At 38.9% G+C, this 25654-nt stretch overlaps 1 protein-coding gene across 2 annotated transcripts in view; it reads left to right on the top strand.

The window, feature by feature from the left end:
- chm (CHM Rab escort protein) overlaps positions 1-25654 on the top strand; it is a 152473-nt gene that overhangs the window by 49098 nt on the left and 77721 nt on the right. For both annotated transcript variants that reach the window (XM_068047686.1, XM_068047685.1), the window contains exons 6-8: positions 878-994; positions 5452-5572; positions 6505-6727. In XM_068047686.1, the coding sequence (XP_067903787.1) occupies positions 878-994; positions 5452-5572; positions 6505-6727 (461 nt within the window). The remainder of the gene's footprint in view (positions 1-877; positions 995-5451; positions 5573-6504; positions 6728-25654) is intronic.

The following is a 25654-nucleotide window of genomic DNA, read 5'->3' as shown; positions in this document are numbered from 1 at the left end:
GATAAGATCTATTTTGTATTGAGAGAGAAGCAAACTTATGCCAGTGTTTTCTTTTATGTTATAATGCCATAACATTTTAAATGTACTTGTGCCTAACACGCACTGACGCTTAAAGAATCCATGGAATCCGATTGGTGAAAGGTATATCAGTATTTTATTCACACACTAAATCATCAAGTATAAGCTCTCACTACTTGTACAGTATCAAAAGTCATCAAAGTACAAGCTCTCACGACTTGTACAGTATACTACCCACCAAGACACGAGGCGATCAGTCTCGGATTTGCGGCGGCTCTTCTGTTCTCTGAGCCCCTGGCTCAGGGTATCTTCCTGAGTGTTCTTCCCCGGGGTTCTCGTACCTTCCTCAGTTTCAGTCAGGGGTTAAATCTTGTTTCTAAGACCCGCCCCTCTTACTTACTCATAGGGGTCTGGTATAATGACATAATGATAATTCCTTATTTGGCTCAGTGAGCACCTGTTCAAAACTTCACAGTTTCCCATTGTTTATTATGAGTTTGATCATATCTAGTGTCCATGACGACTCCCTAGTTTCTGGGATCCTCCTCAATACCTTTTCTACAATCATATCTACAACTCCTTGGCCGTCTGTGTGCTGTGGCCTCTTTTACCCATCGTCCCTATGCTTTAACACGCTGTTCATTGTTGTGTTACTGGCCCCTTTGTTTTAATTAAGTTTCTTATGTGTTTTTACTGAGTCTACAATGTAATTTTCTATAAGGTTAATGTGGTTTGGTATGGTGTTTTAAAAAAAAAACCCTAAAATATGGTGAAGTATCTGAGACCATTACAGTGATCTAAAAATTGCACTTCAAGTGGAGGCCTTGCTAAATGTAACTGGGATATTTTGTTCTTTCAGTTTCTGTATTCCCGTGGCTCTTTGGTTGATCTTCTTATCAAATCCAATGTCAGTCGGTATGCAGAATTCAAAAATATCACCAGGATACTTACTTTTCGAGGAGGAAAAGTTGAACAGGTATTCTGTCATTTTTCTTCACAGCTGCTTCTTGGAATTAATAGACTTTTGACAATAAGGTGCGAAAAGCCAAATGTTTGAACCCCAATATGTTTTCTGTCCATTTTTCGAACCAGTCTAGTAAGCCTTTAATTGTAGGCTTAAGCTGCCTCTGTATAATACCCACTCTGTGGGCTATTAAAATCTATTAAGCCGCAAATTATGAAAAAAAACTTCCTAAAAGTATAGCAAGAAACCAGTCTTTACATACACATTTAATATAAATAAATACAAGCCTAGAATTCTAAATTTGGAAAGGACTTAGTTTATTATTCGCTGTTGACTGTTAGCAATCTGTGCTTAGTTCCTCAGTTTTCTTTTTTAACATGTATGTGTGCTGTGCTTTTACCAGAAAACTGACAGACTTGATTTTCTCTATTTGTCCCCTAGTTATATTGTCAAGCATTACAGTATTTGATCTGTTTAAGAGTAGGCAGTCACATTTGTACTTCATAGCAGTTTGCATTGCATGGGAGAAAGGAGGCGATACAGAGTTCCGGGTACAAATGTTCAAAACTCAAAATACAGTTTGTCTTTTATGTCTCTATTTACTCATGCTTGCAGTTTCAGGGAATTATGTATTTGATCTTCAAGTCTCGCTGTTCATCCACACCTATCAGAATCTTTCCATTGTGTGCATACTCCCATTCTTTGTTTTTGTTCTCCCAAAGTGCATTTCCTTATACTTGGCCAAATTAAATTTCATCTGGCACTAGTCGGCCTATTCCGATACCATGTCTGTATCTTCCCGAAGTTTCGTACACTACTTCACTTTTTGGTGTTGTCAGCATATCTTAAGATTGTGCTACCTATGGCCATGCCAGAATCATTTTATAAAAAGTGAGAATTTTTGATTCAAAATTGAGTGGGAAGGGAATTAACGAAGCAGAAATTGTGTCCATGGAAGAGGTGAGATGAGGAGTGGGCATAGAAGGTATGAAAAGATAGGTGAGAAACTACATAATTTCGTGAATTAGATTCCTTTCAATTCTGAGTATGTGAGGATCGATCTATTTCTAGAGTTCATGCAGTCATTTATCAAAATACTCTGATATGTTAATTTAGCTAGTGCAACTGTGGTTAATAACTCATAAAATGCTAAGTATTTATAGCTGACATGTAACCCCAGATAGCTTTCAGATCCTCAAAGTAACTGAAACTTCTTCCTCAGCGCTAATATAGAAGAAACAATTGATGAAATAAGCACTTCTCATACTGCATGTAGAGAACTCCTGTTCACCAGCAGTGTACTTTTTATTTGCTGTTGTTGTGGGATTGCTACTTTAGTCTAAAGAAAAATGACATTTTTGCATGTTTGTTTTATAGTAAATATTGCACCAAAGATTTTCAATAAGCGGTGCTGTTTTCAGGCCTTATAGGTGCGTTGACTTTTTAAAACACTGAAGGAATGATGAACTTTTGGATCGTCTGTGCAAAGCAAAATTAATTCTTTGTGGATTGAGAAATGATGAGTTAGATGATAACCTTTGAACAGTTGTTTTCCACAGGAAATATTACATGTTGACTAAAACAAGGGTGAATAGGGCATAAGAAGGAAAGCTGTTGCGATGCATGATATTTATTTATAATCCAAGTATGGTTAAATACTACTATTCATGGACTCAATCCCCTTACTATTAAAAAAAAAAAATGAAGGTTCCACATAGTGGAAATAAGAGCTATGGATCTTTATTTTGTCCCTTATTCTTGGCTGCTGCGTCTGTATAATGCTCCCATCCATGATTGGGTGACTAATTTTGGCACAGAGTAAGCTCCTTTGTATCCGGAGTATAAATTTGACGAACACCAGGGACAAATGAGAAAATTTGCTGTGTTCTTTTATTCTGCTGTTGTGGTCATTTTGATTTGCATGTGAATTGTCAGACAAAAATATTTTGAAAAAATACTTTGTAATAAAGTGTGATCTTTGGTTTAAGGAAAAGATAACAAGTAGAGACCTTAAACAAAAAAATGGCGATTAGTCAGATCTGCGTCACTGACTTCCAGTCATTGCAGCCAGAATATAGAGTGAGTGCTGATTATTTGTTTCAGCAGACTTTCTCTTTCTGTAAATATACCGGGCAGGCAAATTCGTTTTTTTTCCCAGTACAGATATTATGAAAGTACTTTTTTTAATAATGTTTGAGGACTCATGTTTTAAAATGGCGGATTCATTTGGCGGGCTGAAGAGATTTCATAGGTGTTGGACTTCGTTTTTTTTTTAGAAAAAGCTGACTGGCAGGACTTTGGGACTTGATTTAAAAACGCACTTACTGGAAGTCACCTCTTTAGCTATGTAAACAGCAAGAGCCTTGGTGATGAGGGGAGTTCTTTACAGAGAAGTGACACGCCAAGATTTATGGTGGGCAAGAATTGGTTTCATTTAGGCTATTGTTTTGAGTCAGCCTGCTAAGAGAGAAGACACCAGTTCATCCTTTCTCTACCTCTGAGAAACTCTGAAAATCCAGTGCAGTAGCTGAAAACCGTGTTACCACATTTCACCTAGAAAGCCTGCCAGACTAATCCTCGACGTCGCCTGAAGAGAACTGCTACAAAAAGATCCCGGTGACAGCCATCTATGTGTATTTGGGATGCAAGAATCAAGGGACAACTGAAATCACTCCATATCCTCTCCTTTTTCCTTCAAGAATTAACAAGTGTTTGACCAAAGTGCTGGTTTTGTCTTTTTTTGTAAAGAGATCTCTAGAGAAAGCTTCTTTATTTTTTCTTTAACCTGTGGGTGTTGGACTATTTAGAAGGGAGCTTTCATATTTCAATATGTGTTAATGCTTGCATCTTTACTGAATAAGTCTTGATTTATAATTAATTTTGTTGTTTATTAAAGAAACCTGGTTGGTGGATTTTATTCTGAAATAAAAGTGAAGTATATAATTGGCCGTATTGGTAACAATGTAAATATTTAAATATATGTTGTGACCCGTTCGTAACAATATATTTCTCACATCTATCCATATTTTAATTTTGTCAAGCTTTTGCAACCTTTATTTTGTATAATTTTAAAACTCAATCATTTTATTTATACAGGCGTGTCTCGGATCATGCATACCAGCTCAATGCTGTAGACGAACATTATGACTGCATTGCTTCATTGGCTTATCTGAAGTTGTAATGTTAGTAGATTTGCCTGTAACATCAGAAGTAGAAGCTGGCAAAGGCAGTTTAGGGATATTCTATGATGATGTAAGGAATAATTTGCATAAATTTATGCTTCCTTATTCTGATTACTGCAATGACCATTTCTAACAACTGTGATTAGGTTGTGGTGAGCTGATCATTTTTAAGGGTCAAAGACTTGTTCAACTTGGTAACACAATTATTGTAATAATTTTTGAATTTGGAATCTTGCTTTAGTGGTGCAGGATTGTGGATGATGCTGTACTTAAGACACAGCAGAAAATGTTCTTTTAGAAAAGAGTACCTTCATAAACACAAAGCCGTTCTCTGAATGTTGTTCAAAGAATGTTTTCTTGGAAATTATCTAAGTGCAACTTTTGAATACAAGCTTGCCCAGTGTGTAAGCCTGTCATAGCTTACTTGATGAACTAGACTCCTGTTATAAATTATGTGCTCCTTTATGAATATTTCTTCCTAATAGGACCTCAGGATATGTCCAGCTTGTTGCTAGGACCTGACCTGTCCCAAATTTAGCACCACTGAATGTTTTAAAAATATCTTTCTCTTTTGGTGATAGGGGGAGGAGGGGTGGGGTGGGGATGCTAAAATTAGTCAGGACTAAAAATCCAAACCGTCAATTACTCACTTCTGCATTTAATTTTTGGGATTAAATTCACAGAATTGTGTTTAATTAGCATTATTCTGAGCATTTCCTTGAGAGATTGATTTAAACACTGTTGCCTCTGCTCAGTCCCAGAGCAAATTGTACATTAATTTAGTCGTGCCGTTCCAGAGTGGAACTGTGGTTAGCATACCAAATTTGTATTTTTAATATGTTTAAAAAGCTATTAGTATGTCAGTGTTTATTTTAGGAGTGTGACAGGTAATTGTATGTAGCCAAAAGTTAAACTAGTTCACCATGGTGCTGCACTCTGTGTGTGTGTGTGTGTACATCAAAAGCAGAAGAGCTAAATAGATGTAAAAATCCCTTTTAATATTTATTTGGAAATGCAGGTTAACTTTGCTGCCCATTACCGTGAAACCTGTTTATTAGGTATGTTCATAAGCAGTATTAGCTATTTTAGGATACCCTGGGGAACTGAAAAGTAATCATTACACACGTATTAATGGTTATGGTTTACTGCTGTTTGGTTTCTCTCTGTGTACAGATGTTTAGATTTAGAACTCCTGGTATACTTTACAACTGATGGCTTATATATTCATGCAAGTGTTCTTTCTAGGCCAAAGTTTATATCAGAATTTATTTTTCCTTTCACTCTTAGGTACCTTGTTCCAGAGCAGATGTCTTTGCCAGCAAACATCTCACTATGGTCGAGAAACGAATGTTAATGAAGTTTCTTACTTTTTGTTTGGAATATGAACAACATCCAGATGAATACATAGGTACTTGTATGACCAATGCCACTCTGTATTTTGAGGTTTCTTCCATTGCACTTTAGGAGATGATGTGCTTAGTGCTGACTATTTCTAGTTTTGTCAGAATATTGCCTGTTATTTTGTATACTGATCTATACCTTTTTAAACAATGTCAATGATGTCTACTGAATTACAGGCGCATTCATGTTAATATCTTGACTGTCGAAGTATTATTTCTAATTTTCTTTTGTTAACAATCTCTGTTTCCTATTTGAACTTTCCTGGCTTAATATGGCCATATATGTCCATTTAATGACTCCTTTTTCATAATGAGTATCCAAATAAGACCGTATGATACCCCCAATTTAATAATATTGCAGATATTACTTTTCGTACTTTAGTCCTGCGTTCATGCTAATAGTTTTATGTTAACCCTTAGATTTCTGGCAGCTCCAAGGAAGTGATTTTGTTTGGATCACCCAGCTCTCTAAAGTTTTAGGTCACATACTATGATTCTGAAACAAACCCTAATATTACAGTAGTGAACTATTTAAATGCCATGGGTAGCTAGGTTATTAAACCTAACTAATAGAAATAAATGATTTGAATTATAACATTCATACAATTTAATGGTTCTTGCCTGCTTTTTAATTTTGCTCTCTGCTTTCCCATTTCTTTCTACATCACACAAACAACTCCCTCTTGACTGCCAGCATCCATTTTGAAGGTATAGGGCAACTTGACCACTTCAAATTTTTCACAATTCCAGACATTTAATGGGGAGAAGGATTTTTGTGAGCACCACTTCTATTTCTACTTATCATTTACCTCCGATCCTTTAGAACCAGTAACCGATACTCGATTTGTGTTGCTCCAAGTTGTGACATCAAATCTGAACATTGGATTGGATTAAATGAAACCAAATACAAAGTAATTTATTTGATGTTATTAATCCATAGACTTTGAGGACAGTGGATTTTCGGACTATTTGAAGACCAAGAAGTTAACTGCCAATCTGCAGCACTTTATTTTACATTCCATTGCTATGGTCTCTGAAACTGCTTGCACCCGTGAGGGGCTCAAAGCAACCCAGCACTTCCTACAGTGCCTTGGGCGCTATGGGAACACACCATTCCTTTTTCCCTTATATGGTGTTGGAGAAATACCCCAGTGCTTCTGCAGGTATGTTGATTTCTTCACTGATATCTCAAAATTGCGATTATAAAATTATTTTCATACTTTTACAACTTTCCATATATGCTTGTTATGGTCATGAGTTTAGCAAATGTCTTAAGTTGTTGAAAATCAGTACAAAGTGTCTTTGGTAATAAAATTGGGGAATATTTTGCAATATTTTCGCAGTTCAGAATTTACTTCGTATACAAATTGATAAGCAATATGGGTATATGTGTCTATCACCTGGCTAATGTTTTGCCTAATGTATCTTCTAAAATCGTTGACAGTCTTAACAGAATTGAAGGATAAAGGTTTTACCATTGTTTTCAAAGAACAGGTAGATATTAAAAAGAATGAAACCAAATCTAGCTCCTACACTAATTATTTAAAACTTCTGGATCAAGATATTCCTTTGCTTCTATTGTAATTTGCTAGTCCTGTTAAAGTGATATGAACTAGTGTTATCTGGAAAATAGCTCAGTTGCTGAGGATCATGTATTCTCTTTGGCTGGAGCAGTAAATATATTGGAAGTTGTGTTGCAGCATTCGTGGGCTCAGTAGTTTCTCAGCATGTGCCAGTATGATGGCGTAGGTTATATAGTTTGTGTAATGACGTGGAGCTTATGGTACAATTTGAGCCTATTATTTACTTGGTCTTGGTACTAAGTGCTGATATTACCAGCTTTCCTGCTTTTGACAGAAGCCTCATGTAGGAGGCTGATTCTCCTGCCTCAGAATCACAGTCTCCTGTATGTAAAGATTTGTGTCTGGTGATCTGTTGTTTTTGCTTGCTTACCGTCATATTAAAAAGTTCACCTCTACCATTTGTCCACTGTTGACAGTTCTGTAACTTGGATAGTTTTCTTTTTGTGCGTTATCTGAAAACAAAATTGATATCAATCTTTGAAAACCTTTCATCAACCTGCATACCAGCACTGCACATTTTTCTGAGGATAACAGATTAATATATTTTAATTACATTGAAGCACTTCATTCCAAAATATCTAATGAATCCAGATCTGAATTCAAAAGATTACTTGATGGTGGTAACCACATGAACATCACTGTTCTTCAAAAGCAAGATATTACAGCCAGCTCAAAATTTTACTTTCTGCAATACTTTAAAGTAGGTAGAGATCTCATTCCCTCTGTGCCCTCTTGCTTCCTGTTCCTCCTCCTTGAGATACCCGCTGCAAGTATTACTCAGTGTAAAATTATTCCTGCAGGAATTGGTACCTCCAGTCTCTGACTGCTGCTCAATGCTCAAGAGCTACATAATGTAGCAAAACCTTGTGCACTTGTAATCACACTACTTAAATTTTAAACTTCCTACTTTGTGAATAACCATGTTAACAGGATAAATCCGTTCCAGGTAAGCTTGTGCTGAATTTCATGTGTGCCAGTATTTATTAAAGTATTCATGTCACTTAAATTTCAGTAAGATCACATACCCATCCGTAAATATTTTTATAATATGATTATTTTAAAATGATTCTGAACATGGGATCATAAATATTGCACGACCTTGCCAATCATGGCATTTCATAAATGTATCCATTTGTGGTTGGCTGTAATTTTGCTTGTAACAGCGATTCTTTAAAAAAAACTTTGACCTCACGGGAGATTTGCATTTCATCAAAGCCTTCCAGTTTAGTTATTGTAACTGGAGGTTTGTCTGTAATTAGCAATAAAGGACTGAAATTTGTAACTGGAGTGGAGCTAAGTTGATTTGTATTAGCTTGATTTGCAAAGGCAGCAAGTATTGTGTATAACCTATGACTCCTGGAAAGAATTTCCAATCTTTAAGAAATTAAGATTAAATGTTAAAAGTTGGTGAGATCTTTGACAATAAATACTATACTTTTAAGAGCAAGTAGTCTAATCAAGTAAACTGTCTCAATGGGAGCAATATAAAAAAAAAACTGTTGCAGGAAGAGATTTGTGTATACCTTATGCAAATTCTCAGACTGAACCATAAGTTGTATTTTATTTTATTTAGAGATACAGCACTGAAACAGAAAATGAGCTATTTTTTTCAGCTGCAACAAAGCATGCCCATGTGGAAACAGTTTAAAACTACTACAAACACACTGGGAATTCAAATACATATTTTAGTCCAGTTCCTAATAGGTCTTGCACTGAAGTTTTATCTTTCTAAGTATATAGAGTTTCATTTGAAATAAAATGCAGGAATATCAACTGTTCTTGCTTGACTTCACATCTGAGGATGTTGCACAGGAATTGCTGCATGTTCAGAAATGAATGTGCTAGTTTTCTGAAGACTACTTGTATTTTACAATTAAACCTTTATGATTTGTATTAGTCAACAAACTAGTTTGTGCAATGTATTCTATTGGACCTTGACATTCAATGGGCTAGGGTTATAGGAAAAGCTTGAAACAAGTTTGCTTGTCATAGATTGCTGATTTCATTTCCATGAAATTTATGATAAACCTTTTGAGTATTTTTTTTTCCAATTTACTTGTCTTTAAATGGAGTCTTTTAGGTATGACCCTAGCAAAGGCTTCCCTGTGATGCTAAGGAGTGAGATGCCTCTGTAGTTGTTGCAGACTCCTCTGTCGCCTTTGTTTTTGTACAGGGAGATGATTTTGGCATCACACATCTCCTGTGGAACAGAGCCTGCTGTCCAGCAGAGAAGGCGAAGGCTATAAAGGTGTGGCAATAGATGGGACTTTCTATCCTTGAGCAGTTTGGCTGGGATTCCATCCTTGCTGGGTGCCCGGGTGATGGTTTATAAGGCCTTACATGGCTATGAAATATGGGCGACCTACAGCTACCAGGAAAAGAAGCTCAATAATTTCCATCTTCTCTGTCTTCAATGCATTATGGGTATATCCTGGCAGGGCAAAATCACACATGTAGCAGTTCTGTCAAAGGCAGAGCTCCCAAGTGTGTTGGTACTAATCAAACAGAGGTGATTTTATTGGATTGACGCGTCTGCAGGATGGAAGACAGTCGCATACACAAGGACCTTCTGTATGGTAAGGTAGCCGGGGGCAGACAACCAGTGGGGTGCCCAGAGCTCACCTACAAGGATGCTTGTGAGCATGACATAAATGCCATAAATAGCAACGATGACACCTGGGAGTCACTAGCTAACGAAAGAGGGAAATGGTGACACAACTGGTGTGCAGTACCACAACCACCAGTGGCTACAGAAACTAGGCAGCAGGCACCAATGTCAAAATCGATAACTGACAGCATCACTTGGCAGCTTCACGTGCAGTACTTGTGGCAGAACCTACCTCTCAAGGATTAGCCTTCACAGACATCAGCAAAGGTGCACCAAGAGAAGACAGCCACCTAAATGGATAGTTTGCTGCGTGTCTGTCTTTCGTATATGGAAGGATGCCAGCCAATCAACCATACTTGTCTTTAGTAGGTAGCTTTGGAAGGAAGCGGTTTCTAGATGGTAGGATTAGTCTTGTGCCCCTGTCCTCAGATTGGGCTATCAGTTATGCGCACAGCAAAATGCTGCTCATTTTCAGATTTTATTAGAGCAGCAGTGAGTCACAATGGAAAATATACAAAATTTTTGCCCTGCTGCTTTACAATGTAAACCCAAGACTGTGAGAGTGTGTGTGGTGGGGCTAGGGAGCAGTTACTGTTGTGTTGAATTTCATAGTGGGATTATGTTCCTTTTTTTAAAAATAAAAAAAATTGCACTGAACTTTGGTAACTTTGTATTCTGAAATCGGAATTAAATTAGTCCTGCTAATGTTATACACATGGTAATTATCTAATTTTCTTTTAGCACAATTAGTAAGTACCAGAAAATTGTACTTTCTAAGACCAATGCCAGTAAATTTGACAGTAAAATGCAGTTTTAATTGGGGAGAATGACTTAATTCACATACTTTGCATTTTTATACTTCACTTAAGGACGAAGTAAAATTCTACTTAAAAATGAAAGCAAGTTAATCCATCAACATGAAGCAACTGTTTACTGAAGTATGGATAAATTGGAAAAAAAAATCATCTCCAATTTTTTTCATGTTATTCACAGATCAATGAGTGTTGCAATTAATATCACAATGAAATTGATTTGTTGCATTATTTATCAAAATTTAATGGACTATTTCATGGCATCATCCCTTCAGTCTCTTATACTTGTCAACACAAGTACTTTCACTCTACATGTTTCAGTAAAATAGCTGGTGGAGTGGCTACATTTTCAATGTTTAGATTTACTTAAATTGAAAAGCAAATGTTAAAAGATTTGGCTTCCAATCTTTATAAAATAGAGTAATAGTGTAGAGAAAGAAAACCATCTGTAATGGCACTTCAGTATATCAAATACCTACTGCTTTTCATTTCAGATGACAAGAACTGAAAGAGCAATAGTTGTTGTAACTAAATAATTTCCTTTTTAATACCTATTTCTCTGAAATTGGAAACAATGACTTAAGATTGCTGAAGGTCAAGTACTGCAACTATTTTTCCAGTCTGCTCTGTGTTGGTAGGCTGTAAGTTCATTAATGCTGGTCCTTCTCTGATCACATTCTTGATAAAAAAAAAAATGGATTGGTTTGTCAGCATGCTATGCCACAGACATCTAATTCAAGTCAACTAGCCATCATGCCAATAACTGACCGGTTGCGTATGTGTGTATAATTTATTCAAAAGTGAAGGGAATATCAACAGAAGTGTAAATTGTTAAACATAGAAAAAACAATTTTCATACTCTGTTTAATTCAAAACTATTTTAATGTAATTTTCATCAAATGATTAACTATGAACTTGTAGTTCACCTCATTAGATCGGTTTTGGCTTTGAACCTGCAGTACTATGTTGGTGAGTTTCAAGATTCACTGAGGATTTACTGGTTTACTGGTAAATTTTGGGGTGTGTTTGCTGCACAAATTTGCCCGTGTGAATTTTTCAGTAAGTCGGGAGTTCCATTGAGTTTTGTACTATATATGTAACTGCTAACTTTAAGCCGATTATTTAAATTAAAAAAACTCACTCTCTGCAAACATAAATTCAGTAATGGAAGTCAGGTGCTTGCATCCTAATACATGTTGACCCATAGGTGTGAGATCAGCTAATATGGAGTGCAGTCTACTGTGTGAATATTTGGCAAATGGAAGTTGAAATGGACTATGCTAAAGGGTGCAAAAAAAATTGAGTGTACTGGAGGGTAGAGGATCAGGCAGAGGAAGAATGAAATCTAGTGCAGGATTGAGAGTGAATTTCAGGAAGAACAGACGATATTTATTTTATTTATTTAGAGATACAGCACTGAAACAGGCCCTTCGGCCCACCGAGTCTGTGCCGACCAACAACCACCCATTTATACTAACCATGCAGTAATACCATATTCCCTACCACCTACCTACACTAGGGGCAATTTACAATGGCCAATTTACCTATCAACCTGCAAGTCTTTGGCTGTGGGAGGAAACCGGAGCACCTGGCGAAAACCCACGCAGTCACAGGGAGAACTTGCAAACTCCACACAGGCAGTACCCAGAATCGAACCCGGGTCGCTGGAGCTATGAGGCTGCGGTGCTAACCACTGCGCCCTATGCCTATAGAAAACTTTGGGATTTCCTTTAATGCTAGCTGCCAGTCACTTTTCATACTCTGTCTTTGTTTCTCTTATTTGCTTTTTCACTTACCCTCTGAACCTTCTATATTCAGCCTGGTTCTCAATAGTATTTTCTACCTGGCATCTGTCATAAGCACACTTTTTCTTCTTTATCTTAATCTCTATTTCTTTTGTCATCCAGGGAGTTCTGGATTGGTTTGCCCTACTTTTCCCCTTCGAGGGAACATACCTTGACTGTGCCCGAACTATCTCCTCTTTGGTTTTCTAAATAGGGGCATTGAATACAAAAATAAGGAAGTCATGCTGAACCTTTAGAAATTACTGGCGAGGCCTCAGCTGGAGTGCTTTATTCAATTCTAGGCACCATATTTCAGGAAGGATGCCAAGACCTTGGAGACGGTACAGAGGAGGTTTACCAGGATGCTATCAGGGATGGGGGGCTTTGTTATGTGGAGTGATTTGAGAAGCTGGGATTGTTCACCTTAGATCAGAGAAGTTTAGAGGTAGAGTTTATAGACGTACTCAAAATTGAGGGGTTTTGATCGAGCAAGTAGAGAAACTGTTTCCTCTGGCACGTCACAGATTTAAAATAATTGGCAAATAAGAGAGGGAAAATGAGGTGAAATTTCTTTACGGTCTGGTAGATAGATTCCTGTTAGGCATGGGAGTGTGGAATTCGGAAAAAAAAAAGCAGCCATGATCTTATTGAATGGCAGAGCAGGCTCGAGGGGCTGAATGGCCTACTTCTTTTCCTAATTTGTATGTATGTTCGTAACCCATTTCGTGGAAGGGTGGTGGAATCAGAGTTCAGAGGAACTTTCAAAAGGCTATTAGATATGCAGTTGAATAGAACTAATTTACAGGGTTATGCAGAAAAGGCTGGGGTGTGGGACTAAATTGGATAGCTCTTTCTAAGAGCCAGCACAGGCACAATAGGCCAAATGGCCTCCTTCTGAACTGTTAGATTTTTGATTCTATGATTCCAGGGTGGTCTCTTCAAAGGCTTGCAGGTTCAGGACCCTACTTTCATGCACATCTACTCCCACCTTTAATGTGAAAAATTGTCCTACCAGCAGAAAGTTGAGATATTGGAAATGCCAGCAGCACATTAAGTACATAAAGTGGAGCTAGAGCTTTTGGAGGTGATGTCAGAAAGAATTTCTTCACACGAAGGGAAACCTGGAACTCTTGCCCCCACAATGCTGTTGAGGCTAGGCCAATTGAAAATTTCAAAAATGTGATTGCTAGATTTTTGTTAGCCAATGGTATTATGGGTTTTGAAGCCAAATCAGGTAGATGGAGTTAAGATACAGATCAGCCCATCCAGGCAAGTGGAGAGTATTCCATCGCACTCCTGACTTGTACCTTATAGATGGTGGACAGGCTTTGGGCAGTCATGAGGTGAGTTACTCGATGCAGAATTTCTGGGAGGTTATTTGCGTCCTCCTTTGTGAAGACAGAACCAAAGTATGTGTTTAATTATTCTGTCATTTCTTTGTTTCCCATTATAATTTTCCCCGTTTCTAACTGTAAGGGACCTACATTTGTCTTCACTAATCTTTTTCTCTTCCACATTTATAGAAGCTTTTACAGTCAGTTTTTGTTCCCTGCAAGTTTACTCTAATACTGTATTTCCCCCCGCTTAATTAACCGCTTTGTCCTCCTTTGCTGAATTCTAAACTACTCCCAATCCTCAGACTTGCTGCCTTTTCTGGCAATTTTATATGCCTCCTCTTTGGATCTCATACTATCCCTAATTTCTTTTGTAAGCCATGGTTGAGCCACCTTTCTGGTTTTATTTTTGTGCCAGACAGGAATGAATGAATAATTGTTGCTGAAGCAACTGAAGGTGGTTGGGCCTAGGACATTACCCTGAGGAACTCCTGCAGCAATATCTGGGGCTTAGATAGTTTGCCTCCAACTACCATAATCATCATCCTTTGTGCTAGGTATGACCCCAACTGATGTGAATTTGCCAAAGGTCAAGAATGAAATGTGTCTAACAGCTTGTTTCTGATGGAGCTTAAACATTCCAAACCATTGTTGGTTATTTTGTACCCATGAGTCACTGGGTCCACCTTGGTTCTTAATTTTATAGACATGATTTGGAAATGGGCATAGGGAACACTAACTTGATCTGTTAATGACACAAAAGTAAATATCGAATCTGACAAGTTACAGATGCAATTTAACATGGCTCCATGTGAAGCAGTACAATTTGGAAGAAAAAATAGGAATGGGGCTATGGAAAGAGAGTGAAGGATGTCTATGAGCAGAGACACCTAGGGTTCATATTCTTGAATAATTTCTTGAATCATAGAGTCATACAGCAAAGGAGGTCATTTAGATTAGACTCACTTTGGGATTCTCTACCCCAGAGGGTTGTGGATCCACCATTGAGTGCATTCAAGGCTGGAATAGATTTTTGGTCTTAGTGAATCAAGGGATATGGGGATCAGGCAGAATATTAACTATGATCATAATGAATGGCGGAGTAGGCTCGACGGCCCGTATGGTTTACTGTTCTTATTTCTTATGTTTTTGTGTTCTCCGCTCTTTCCCCATATACCTGCAAATGTTTCCATTACACACACATGTCCAATTCCATTTTGAAAGTTGCTATTGAATCTGCTTCACCACCAGGATCATCATCAACTTTTTTTGAAAAAGTCTCCATCTCCCCTCTTTGTCTTAAATCTGTGTCCTCTGCTTACCAAAACTCCTGTTAGTGATGGGTATGGGGGAGGAGGTTTTAATGGGTTCAAAAAGAAAAAAAACTTCTTTTGGTTGGAAAATCAACGACAAGGTTGTCAACAGTTTAAAATGCTCAATGATGGGAGTAGTTAGGAGAAATACTTTGCTTAGAGTTTTAAAACATAGGATGGTTTACTGCAGTAGCTGGAGCAGAGACCATAATGTCTTTTAAGGGAAATATGGATAACTTTCAGCAGCAGTGGAAGATGCCAAGTTCTGCAGAGAGAGCAAGGCCTACGGATTAGGTTTGGATTGCTCTATCATAGGTGTGACAGACATTTTGGGCCAAATGGCCGTGTGTACTGTAAAATTCTGTGATTTATATACATTGCGTACACCACACAGAATTTATCTAAACCGAGAAATAAATTATGTTCTTGGTTTTTTCCCTGTAAGACAAATGAGATTTTATCCAGTCAAACTATAAATATTACATAATTTCACTAAAATTGATCTCAATGTAGTTTTTAAAGTTGACAATTAATGGATATGATGCCATATAATAGGACCGATTTGAATTTGTTATGACTGCTAAAGAGGCTGCTTGAAGGGAAGAAGAATGGTATTCCCTTCATCAGAACATGACTTTGTGTGTGTATAGGAAGTAACAGTCTTTAAATTTCTTTTGACTATATTTTGAAGCAGGCTACGCATTTTCCAATAGTGCCCAAGAGTTATAAACTTGTGCAGGGCATGACAGCACAACTGAATGCCTATGAAACTACCTAGGGAGAGCTGTTCCTGAGCTACCCAACACCAGGAAAACATCAAAGATTTGGATAGGTTTCTTGATCAAACTGCCCATGACTGGTGCTCACTGATTTAAAGTTGCTTCTACTGATTACAGCCACTCTAAAGTACTTGCAATATTTGGGATTATTCGAGGGGCCTGGCCTGGAAGGAGATTCTATTTGTGGGTCTCTATTTTGATATGTGATTTATGTTTTCAAAACAAAGTCTAAGATATTTAAGCTAAGACTCTTTATTTTAGAAAACAGTAGTTTGAAGATTAAAAATTACTCATAGACTTTCCTTCCCTATTCAGCTTGCAATACTCAATGAGCCAAAAATTCTTTAAAATCTTTGTGCAGTATGGGATCATTTGCTTGTCTGCTGCTTGCTATGGCACCACTGGCAGGTTTACTAATCCCCATTAGTGCTTCCTAAATTTGGATGCTGTTTTCCAAATTTATACTTTTCATAGGCTGGAAATCTGAAAATTGTATTCCAGCCAATAAATACTTACTTAAAAGTTGCTTACATCTCCCAAATAAATAGTGAAAGTCGAAAGACAGAAGAACGGTACGTGGAGAAGGATTGGGCAGGGAAAATGAAGTTAGAATGAGTAGAAAAGGTTTAGCAAAGTTATTTTTTAGTAACAAACGGGACAACAAAGGGGTTTGGGGGGGGTTGGTGGTGGGCACGAGGTGAGAGGGAGAACAAATTGAGTGAGGTAAACTGGATTGATTTTATAATAAATCAGTGTTTAAATTAAGTAGTTTAGAGTGAAAATAGTAAGTTCCTGATTCGTTATGTCAGTGATAATCACATAATGTGTATTTTTAAAACAAAAGTGTCAACACCCAAACATTTTTTTTTCTTAACCATATATGCATGTCTGCATTGTAATCTCTTCAAGGTGACTGGTACTCATTTCAAAAATATTACCAGTAAATGTTTCTTTCCTCCCTCACTCCATTTGATGGATTACTTCTTTTTAAACAGAAGGGTGAATTGACATTCTTGAACATTTTAATGAAAAGCATCTAGCTCTCTAAATGTTTTAAGTTGAACCTTTCTTTGGGTCACTGAAATGGTAACAGTTCACAACTTTGATCAACTGCATAAGTTTTCACATTTTTTGGGGACAAACCTTTCCTAATCTGTGCTTTTTTATTTATCATATTTAAGTCTTCATTGGCAATCTAGTTTAAGATGAAATAGATTCCATCCTGATCTTTTTTTATATAAAAAAAAATCCTGGTACTATAACAGAAGCAAAGGTAGCCCTCAAGCCTATTTAGTTCTTGTTACATTAGCTATTAATTAAGAAAAACAACTAGTTAGAGGCAGTATTTTCTCTCCATTAATGTAAGTGTATAATGAAGATTTATTTTGGAAGTGACCTTCACAGTATTAGCAGAAACAGTAATCAGCAGAATTAATAGAATAATCAAATTATATACAGAACCATAAATCATCATGAATAGTGCTGTCAGAGTTCAGCTATTAATGGGTCTTATTGTTTAGCAGCTGCATTAAAAATTGCTTCCACTGATTTGTGTCTTGATAGGAACTGAAATGGCATTTAAAGACTATATGAAGCGGTGTGATGCAAGGTCTGAAGTTTCTGCAGTTGTTAATTTAGTCATAATGTGATTTGATACTGCAAGGTTAAAGGTGAGAGCAAGTACAGTTTTAGCATCCTCTTTGAGAAAATGAATGCACAGCATTGATAATGGTAGGAGCTAGTTAGATGTTCCGAATGGCATTATTACTTTTGAGGGTTAATAGCATGAAAAGGTTCCTCAACTCTACAGACCACAATTATCTGAATGATTTTCTGTATATAATTAAGATTGGGATGACAGTTGTCTTTGATTTACAAATGCAAAGGCTAATAGGGAATGGCCTTTATTTCTTCTTTAATGGTGCATGTGGTTCAGTTTAAACCCTTTTGGGAAAAACAAAAAGCTGTGAACCATTCTGTGGTCATTAACCTTCGAGAAGAAAACCTGCTTGCCCATAAAAGTGACCTATTAACTTGTTTCTGATTTCTGAATCTTAGAAGCTGTAATTTTGTGTTTTTCTTCATCTTGTATGTACCTGTGTTTACAAGATGGTATTGCAATGAACACATTATTTCTATTGGCCTGGCAGATCCAGATTCCTACTTCAACACAAAAGCAAAATACTGCGGATGCTGAAAATGTGAAATGAAAACAAAATGCAGGAAATACTCAGCAGGTCTGGCAGCACCTTTGGGGAGAGAAAGAGAGTTACTGTTTCACCCTATCACTGACCTTCCCTTTTGTTTTTCCTACCCTCTCCCCTTTCACTTGCTTAAAACCTTTTATGTTTCTAACTTTTCCCAGTTCTGATGAGTCATCAACCGGGGTTCCGAAGAAGGGTCACTGACCCGAAACGTTAACTCTGCTTCTCTTTCCATAGATGCTCCCAGACCTGCTGAGTGGTTCCAGCATTTCTTGTTTTTGTTACCTGCAACATTAACTCTGTTTCTCTCTCCATAGATCCTGCCTGATCTGAGTGTTGCCAGCATTTTCTATTTTTATTCCGGATTTCTATTTGTTTTCTTATCTGTTACATTCTGTAGCAGCCATTAGCCATAAAATCGCGAAGTAAATATAGATTTAAAAAAAGTAATTTGGCTTATTTGGTAACGTAAGAAACAGGAGCAGAAGTAGGCCATTCAGCCCTTTGGGCCCGCTCCACCATTCAGTGAGATCATGGCTGATCATCTAGTTCAACACCATTTTCCTGCACTATCCCCAAATCCCTTGATGTTTTTAATTGTAGAAATCTGTTGATTTCAGTCTTGAACATACTCAACAACTAAGCCTCCATACCCCTCTGGGGCAGAGAATTCATAAGATTCACCATCCATTGAGTGAAGAAATTCCTCCTCAGCTCAGTCCTAAATGGCCTTGCCCTTTATTCTGAGACTCCTGGTTCAAGACTCCCTAGCCAGGAGGAACATCCTTCTTGCATCTACCCTGTCAAGCCCTGTAAGAATTTTGTATGTTTGAATGAGATCACCTCTCATTCTTCTAAACTCCAGAGAATAAAGGCCCAGTCTACTTAATCTTTCCTCATAGGACGATCCCTCCATCCCAAGAATTAGTTTGGTGAACCTTGGTTGCACTTCCTCTATGACAAGTATATCTTTCCTTAGGTAAGGAGACCAAAACTGCGCATAATACTACAGGTGCGATCTCATCAAGGCTGTATATAATTGGAGTAAGACATCTTTACTCCTATACTGAAATCCTCTTGTAATAAAGGCCAACTTACCATTTGCCACCTTAATTGCTTTCTGTTCCTCCACCCAACAAAAATCCATCTTAGTCTTGAAAATTTCAATTTGTTCAGCATCCACAGCCTTTTGGGGGAGAGTTGGAGATTTCAGGTACCCTTTGTGTGGGCTTCCTGATTTCACTTCTAACTAGCCTAGCTCTAATTTTAAGATTCTGCTCCCTTGTCCTGCATTCCCCACCATATGAAATAGTTTCTCTGTGTCTAGCTCATCAAATCCGTTTGATCAAATCAAGGTGTTTAAAATGACAATCGGCCTCTGAGCTCAAGGGAATGCAACCCAAGTTTATGTAGCCTGTCCTCGTAATTTAACCCTTTAAGCCCTGATATCAATTAGCAATCAAGAGTATGTGCCAGGCTTGTGAAAATAACTACTCAAATTGCTTTCGACCACTGGCAATGTTAAATACTAGCGATACAGATGTCGCAAACTTGGTGTTAACCAGTTATGTTAAAACAAAAAGCATGAAATCCAATTCTAAAGTTAACAACTAGTTAAGCCTAAAAAGCTAACGTAAACGTAAAATGTAGAAGTGCTGCACGATATAACTTCGATTGGTCTTATCTTGAATATTCTTTTGAAAATAAACCTCCATATCTTTATAAAAACAAAACTTAGATAAAAGTCAGTTCTTCAAAAGGAACTTGGTAAATAATGCTTAGTTTCCTAATCAGGGCCATTATCTCTGCCACATTATTTGTGGCAAAATATTGAAACATGAGTCGTGTTTCTTATCAAGCTCTTGTGCTAGACCCTGAGCGTGAGCCATGGCCCTTGTCATCTGGAAGTGTGTAACTGCTTTAATCTTGCATTTAGTGGTTTGTTGGTGCCACAAGTCTTTGGTTAACAACCAGAGTTAACTTGCTGGATTTGCTACAGCTGGCTGCCTGGGAAGGCACATTTTTAATGTGTCTTTCTGGTGGCCAACCATAGCGAATTCAGCAAGTTTATTTTGGGGATTGTAGCGGCTGTGAGATATGTAGAACTGAGATGTCATATGAAAGTATCTGCCTAGAATTTTATTAGGCTTGATCATTTCAAAACTGGGTCTAATATTTCACCAAGGAAGGAAGAGACTGCATTTATATAGCCCCTGAGCAAGTCCTCGGAGGATCTCATCCAATAACTTAATTTTTGTTATCTAGATATTCCTACTGACTACAGACGCTCAGACATAAAATACAACAAACCCAACTTAAACTACACAGCAAGCAGCTTTTAAGTATTAATCTTCTATTGCCTGGTTCAGTGTTGGATTTAAAAACAAGAAAATGTAATTCACCCTGAAACTAGGTTAAAACCACTTCTCAAAAATTCTGCATGCAAGCCTAGTTGGCAGGGGCAATTCCTTTTTTTGCCCCTCCTACTTCAACGAGTCTTGGGCCTTTGTGTACCCTGTTGGCCCACTGAAAAGAAAGTGTACTAAAAACTGTGGTGAAGATAACCACTAGGTTTTTTTGGTTCTTTTGACCTGTGGCCATTTCAGTGATGCAACCAAAAGATGTTCCACCATTCTTATATTTAAATCACTACTGCAATAACATTTACTTGACATATGCCCCAACGTGCTTCACAGGAGCACAAATAGACACTAAATGACACTGAAATAATAGATATGGGTAACTAAAAACTTGGTTAAAGAGGTAGGTATTAAGTGGAAAATAGAGATGGAGAGCTTCAGGGAGGGAATTCCACAGCTAAGGTCCTTGGTGACCTAGCCTTCAGCTGATGATGAGGTGAAAGGATGCACAAAAAGCCAGAGTTGAAGGTATGCGGCGATCTTAGAATGTTGTAGAGTTGAGCATGAAGGGATGAGAGCATGGAGATGAGAATTTTAAAATGGAGATATTGGCCTAGGAGCCATTATAAGTCAGCGAGCACAGGACTGATGGGTAAGTGTGACTTGGTGCAGGGTAGGATATGACAGCAGAGTTTTGGATGAATTCAAGTTCATGGAGGGTGGAATCTGTTGGGAGAATTGGAATGGTTGAGTGGATGTAACAAAATCACGAATGAGATAAGCTGAGGCAAGGGAGAAGATCGTCATTGACATGGAGGTAAAAGTAGGCAGTGTTTGTGATGAAAAGGACATAAGGTCAGAAGATCAGCTTGAATCAAAGTTACAAACGGTCTGTGTTTAGCCTGAGAAAATGGTCAGTGAAATTGATGGTGAGTAAACAGAGTAAAGACAATGGCTTTGGTCTTGCAGAGGTTAATTGGAGGTATTTTTTGTTCGTTCACAGGACAAGGCCAACATTTATTTGCCCATCTGAATTGCCATTGAGAAGGTGGTGATGAGCTGCCTTTTTGAACCACTGTAGTCTATGTGGTAATGGCACACTCACAATGCTGTTAGGTGAGAAGCTCCAGGAATTTAACCCAGCACCAAAGAAAAAAAGGAAATATATTTCCAAGCCAGGAAGTTTTATGGTTTTGAGGGGAATTTGCATGTGCCTGATGTCCTTGTCCTTCTAGTTGGTAGAACTCTCATGGTTGGGAGGTGCTTTTGAAGAAGCCTCGGCAAGTTGCTGCAGTGTATCTTGTAGATGGTACACACTGCAGCCATGGTGCCTGGCGGTGGGGGGAGTGAATGTTTGAGGTAGATGGGGTGCCAGTGCAGCAGACTGCTTCGTCCTGGATGGTGTTGAGCTTCTTGAATATTGTTGGAGCTGCACTCACCCAGGCAAGTGGAGAGTATTCCATCACACTCCTGGCTTGTGGCTTCTACATGGTGGAAAGGCTTTTGGAAGTCAAGGGATGAGTCAGTCATTGCAGAATACTCAGCCTGTGACCTGCTTTGGTAGCCACAGTATTTGTGACTGGTCCAGTTAACTTTCTAGTCAATGGTGACTACCCCTGCAGAATGTTGAATGTGGGTGATTCGATAGTCATGCCATTGAACATCAAGGAGAGGTGGTTATACCTTCTCATGTTGGAGATGGTCATTTCCTAGCACTTGTGTGGTAGGCATGTTCTTTGCCATTTATCAGCCCAAGTCTGAATGTTGTGCAGGTCTTGCTACGAACGGGCACAGTTGGCTCCATTATCTGAGGAGTTGCAAATGAAACTGAACACTATAATCGACAGTGATCATCCCCACTTCTGACCTTATGTGACTGCAGTTTTGTTGATGCCCTCCTCCACCCCCACCCTCCCCCCAATAACTTGTTTGCCCAATTTGTGCTAAATTATGGGTAATTTATGCTGTGAGCTTTCAGCCACTGACATGATTGACGAAGTCCAAACCGTCAATAAGCTTCCTTGAAGATAATTGGCAGAAGAACCAGGGAGTGATGAACATTTTTTTTAACACAGTTGTTATGATCTGCAATGCACAGCTAAAAGGGTGATGGAAGAAGTTCCAATACTAACTTTCAAAAGAGAATTGGATAAACACTTGAAGGAAAAACAAAATCACAGGACTATGGGGAAAGAGTAGGCGAGTGGGACTGTTTGGATAGCTCTATCATAGAGTGGGCACAGGCACGAAGGGCTGATTGGCCTCTTTCTGTGCTGATAATTCTATGTTGGAGGGAAGGTCATTGATGAAGCAGCTGAAGATGTTTGGCTTTGGACACTGCTGAGGAGCTCCTACAGCGATGTCCTGGAGCTGATATGATTGGCCTTCAACAACTATCTTCCCTTGTGCTATGTATAACGCCTGTCAGTCGAGATGTTTTCTGATTCCCATTGACTTCAATTTTGCTAGGACTCCTTGATGCCGTGCACGATCAGATGCTACAGTGATGTCAAGGTGAGTTATTCTTCATGCTCAACTCTGGAATTCAGCTCTTCTATCTATTTTTGAACCAAGGCTATAATGAAGTCTGGAACCCAAAAGGTTCTGGTGAGACCCAAACTGGGAATCAGTGAGCAGGTTATTGGTGGGTAAGTGCCACTTGATAGCACTGCCAATGATGCCATCCATCACTTTGCTGATGATTGACAGTTGGGGTGGTAACTGGCCGGATTGGATTTATCCTGCTTTTTGTGGGCAGGATGAAACCTGGGCAACTTTTCATTTTAACAGGTAGATGCCAGTGTTGCAGCTGTATTGGAACAGCTTGGCCAGAGACATGGCTGGTGCTGGAGAGCAAGACTTCAGCACTACAGCCAGGATGTTGTAGCAGCCATCGGCTTTACTATATCCAGTGCACTCAGCCGTTTCTTGATCTTGCATGGATTAAATTGAATTGGCTGAAAACTGGCTTCTATGATGGTGAGGGGCCTCAGGAGGAGGCCAAGATGGATCATCGACTCAGCACATCTGTCTGAAGATGGTTACAAATGCTTCACCCTTGTCCTTTGCACTTGTGCTGGCTCTGCCATCATTGTGGTTTGAGATGTTCATGGAATCACCTCCTCCTGCTAGTTGTTTAATTGTCCACCACCATTCAGGACTGCAGAGCTTTGATCTGGTCCATTAATTGTTGTAAGCATGCTGCTTCTGCTATTTGTTGTATATGCAGTCCTGTTGTAGTTTCACCAGGTTGGTGCCTCAATTTTAGCTACACCTAATGCTGTTCCTGGCATGCTCTTCTACACTCATTGACCCAGACAGAGTTGGTCCCCTGGCCTGATGGTAATAAAGTGAGAAATATGCAGGGCCATGGAATGCAGCTCATTTTAGTTGGATGTCGAAGAAGCAGTTTAATGACGCAGGCAGTGGAGGGGTTGAGAGAGGTGGTGAGGTAGAGCTTGGGTGGTCATATACATGTGGGACCTGACTTTGTGCCTTTGGATGTTATTGATGAAAAATAGGAGGGATCCAAGAATAGATCGTTGGGGAACTGAGAGGTAATGGTGTGTGGACAGGAAGCAAAACAAACACCCTCTAGCTATGATTGGATGTGTAAGCCTGGAACTAGGGTAGCCCCACTCAGCTGGACAACAGAGGAGTGGCATTGGAGGAGGATGGATTGGTCAATTGTACCAAAGGCTGCAGAAAGATCCAGAAGGATGAGGAGTGATGATGCACCACAGAAACAGTCACAGGATGTCATATGTGACTTTGAATAGGGCCGTTTTAGTGCTCTGGCACTGAATGTTCAAACAGGGAGTTGTGGGGTGGATGGGAACCAATTTGGGAGGCACCAATATGTTCAAGCGCTTTGGAGATGGTGATAGAGCGATGAATAAGGAGGGATAAATCAGAATATGAGGGAAGGCTAGTTAGAAATATTAAGATACATAATAAAAGTTTCTGTAGATATTTCAAAAAGTGTTAACCAAGTGAGCGTTGGTCCTTTAGAAAGTGAGTCTGGGAACTAATAATGGATAATGAGATGGTAGATGAATTGAGCAGGTATTTTGCATAAGTCTTCACTGTAGAGGATCCAAGTAACATGCCAGAATTAGCTGTAAGTCAGGAAATGGAAGGGAGGGAGGAACTCAAGAAAATTACAATCACCAGGGAAGTGGTACTGAGCAAATTGTTGGAGGTGCGGGTTGACAAGTCCCTGGGAACTGATGAACTTCATCCTAGGGTCTTAAAAGAAGTGGCTAGTGAGATAGTTGATGCGTGGTTTTAATTTTCAAAAAATTCTCTCGATTTGGGGAAGATTCCATTAGATTGGAAAATAGCGAATGTAACTCCTTTATTCAAAAAGGGAGGCGGAAAGAAAGCAGGAAACTACAGGCCAGTTAGCTTAACATCTGTCATGGGGAAAGTGTTGGCTATTAAAGACATTGTAGCAGGGCACTTAGAAAAGTTCAAGGTAATCAAGCAGAGTCAGCATGGTTTTGTGAAAGGGAAGTCATGTTTAACCAATTTATTGCAGTTCTTTGAGGAGGTAACATGTGCTGTAGATAAAGGGGAACCAGTGGATGTATTGTACTTGGATTGCCAGAAGGCATTTGATAAGGTGCCACATCAAAGGCTATTGCAGAAAATAAAAGCTCATTGAGGGCGGGACAGTGGTGCAGTGGTTAGCACAGCTCCAGCAACCCGGGTTCAGTCTGGGTACTGCCTGTGCGGAGTTTGCAAGTTCTCAGTGACTGCGTGGGTTTCCGCCAGATGCTCCGGTTTCCTCCCACAGCCAAAGACTTGCAGGTTAATAGGTAAATTGGCCATTGTAAATTGCCCCTAGTGTAGGTAGGTGGTAGGTGAATGGTGGGGATGTGGTAGGGAATATGGGATTAATGTAGGATTAGTATAAATGGGTGGTTGTTGGTCGGCACAGACTCAGTGGGCCGAAGGGCCTGTTTCAGTGCCGTATCTCTCCATGACTCTATGGTGTAGGGGGTAACATATTGGCATGGAAAGAAGATTGGCTAGCTAACAGGAAGCAGTAGACATAAATGGGTCATTTTCTGGTTGGCAAGATGTAATGAGTGGTGTGCCATAGGGTTCAGTGCTGGAGCCTCAACTTTTTACAATTTATATAAATGATTTGGATGAAGGGACCGAAGGTATGGTTGCTAAATTTGCTGAAGACACAAAGATATGTAGGAAAGTAATTTGTGAAGAGGACATGAGGCTACAAAGGGATCTTGATAAGTGAAGTGAGTGGGCAAAGATCTGGCAGATGGAGTATAATGTGGGAAAATGTGA

This window comes from Heterodontus francisci, chromosome 15 (assembly GCF_036365525.1).
Source record: "Heterodontus francisci isolate sHetFra1 chromosome 15, sHetFra1.hap1, whole genome shotgun sequence".
NCBI classification, from domain to species: domain Eukaryota; kingdom Metazoa; phylum Chordata; class Chondrichthyes; order Heterodontiformes; family Heterodontidae; genus Heterodontus; species Heterodontus francisci.
Note: the sequence above shows the minus strand (reverse complement) of the source record. Positions and strands in the feature narration are given on the sequence as shown.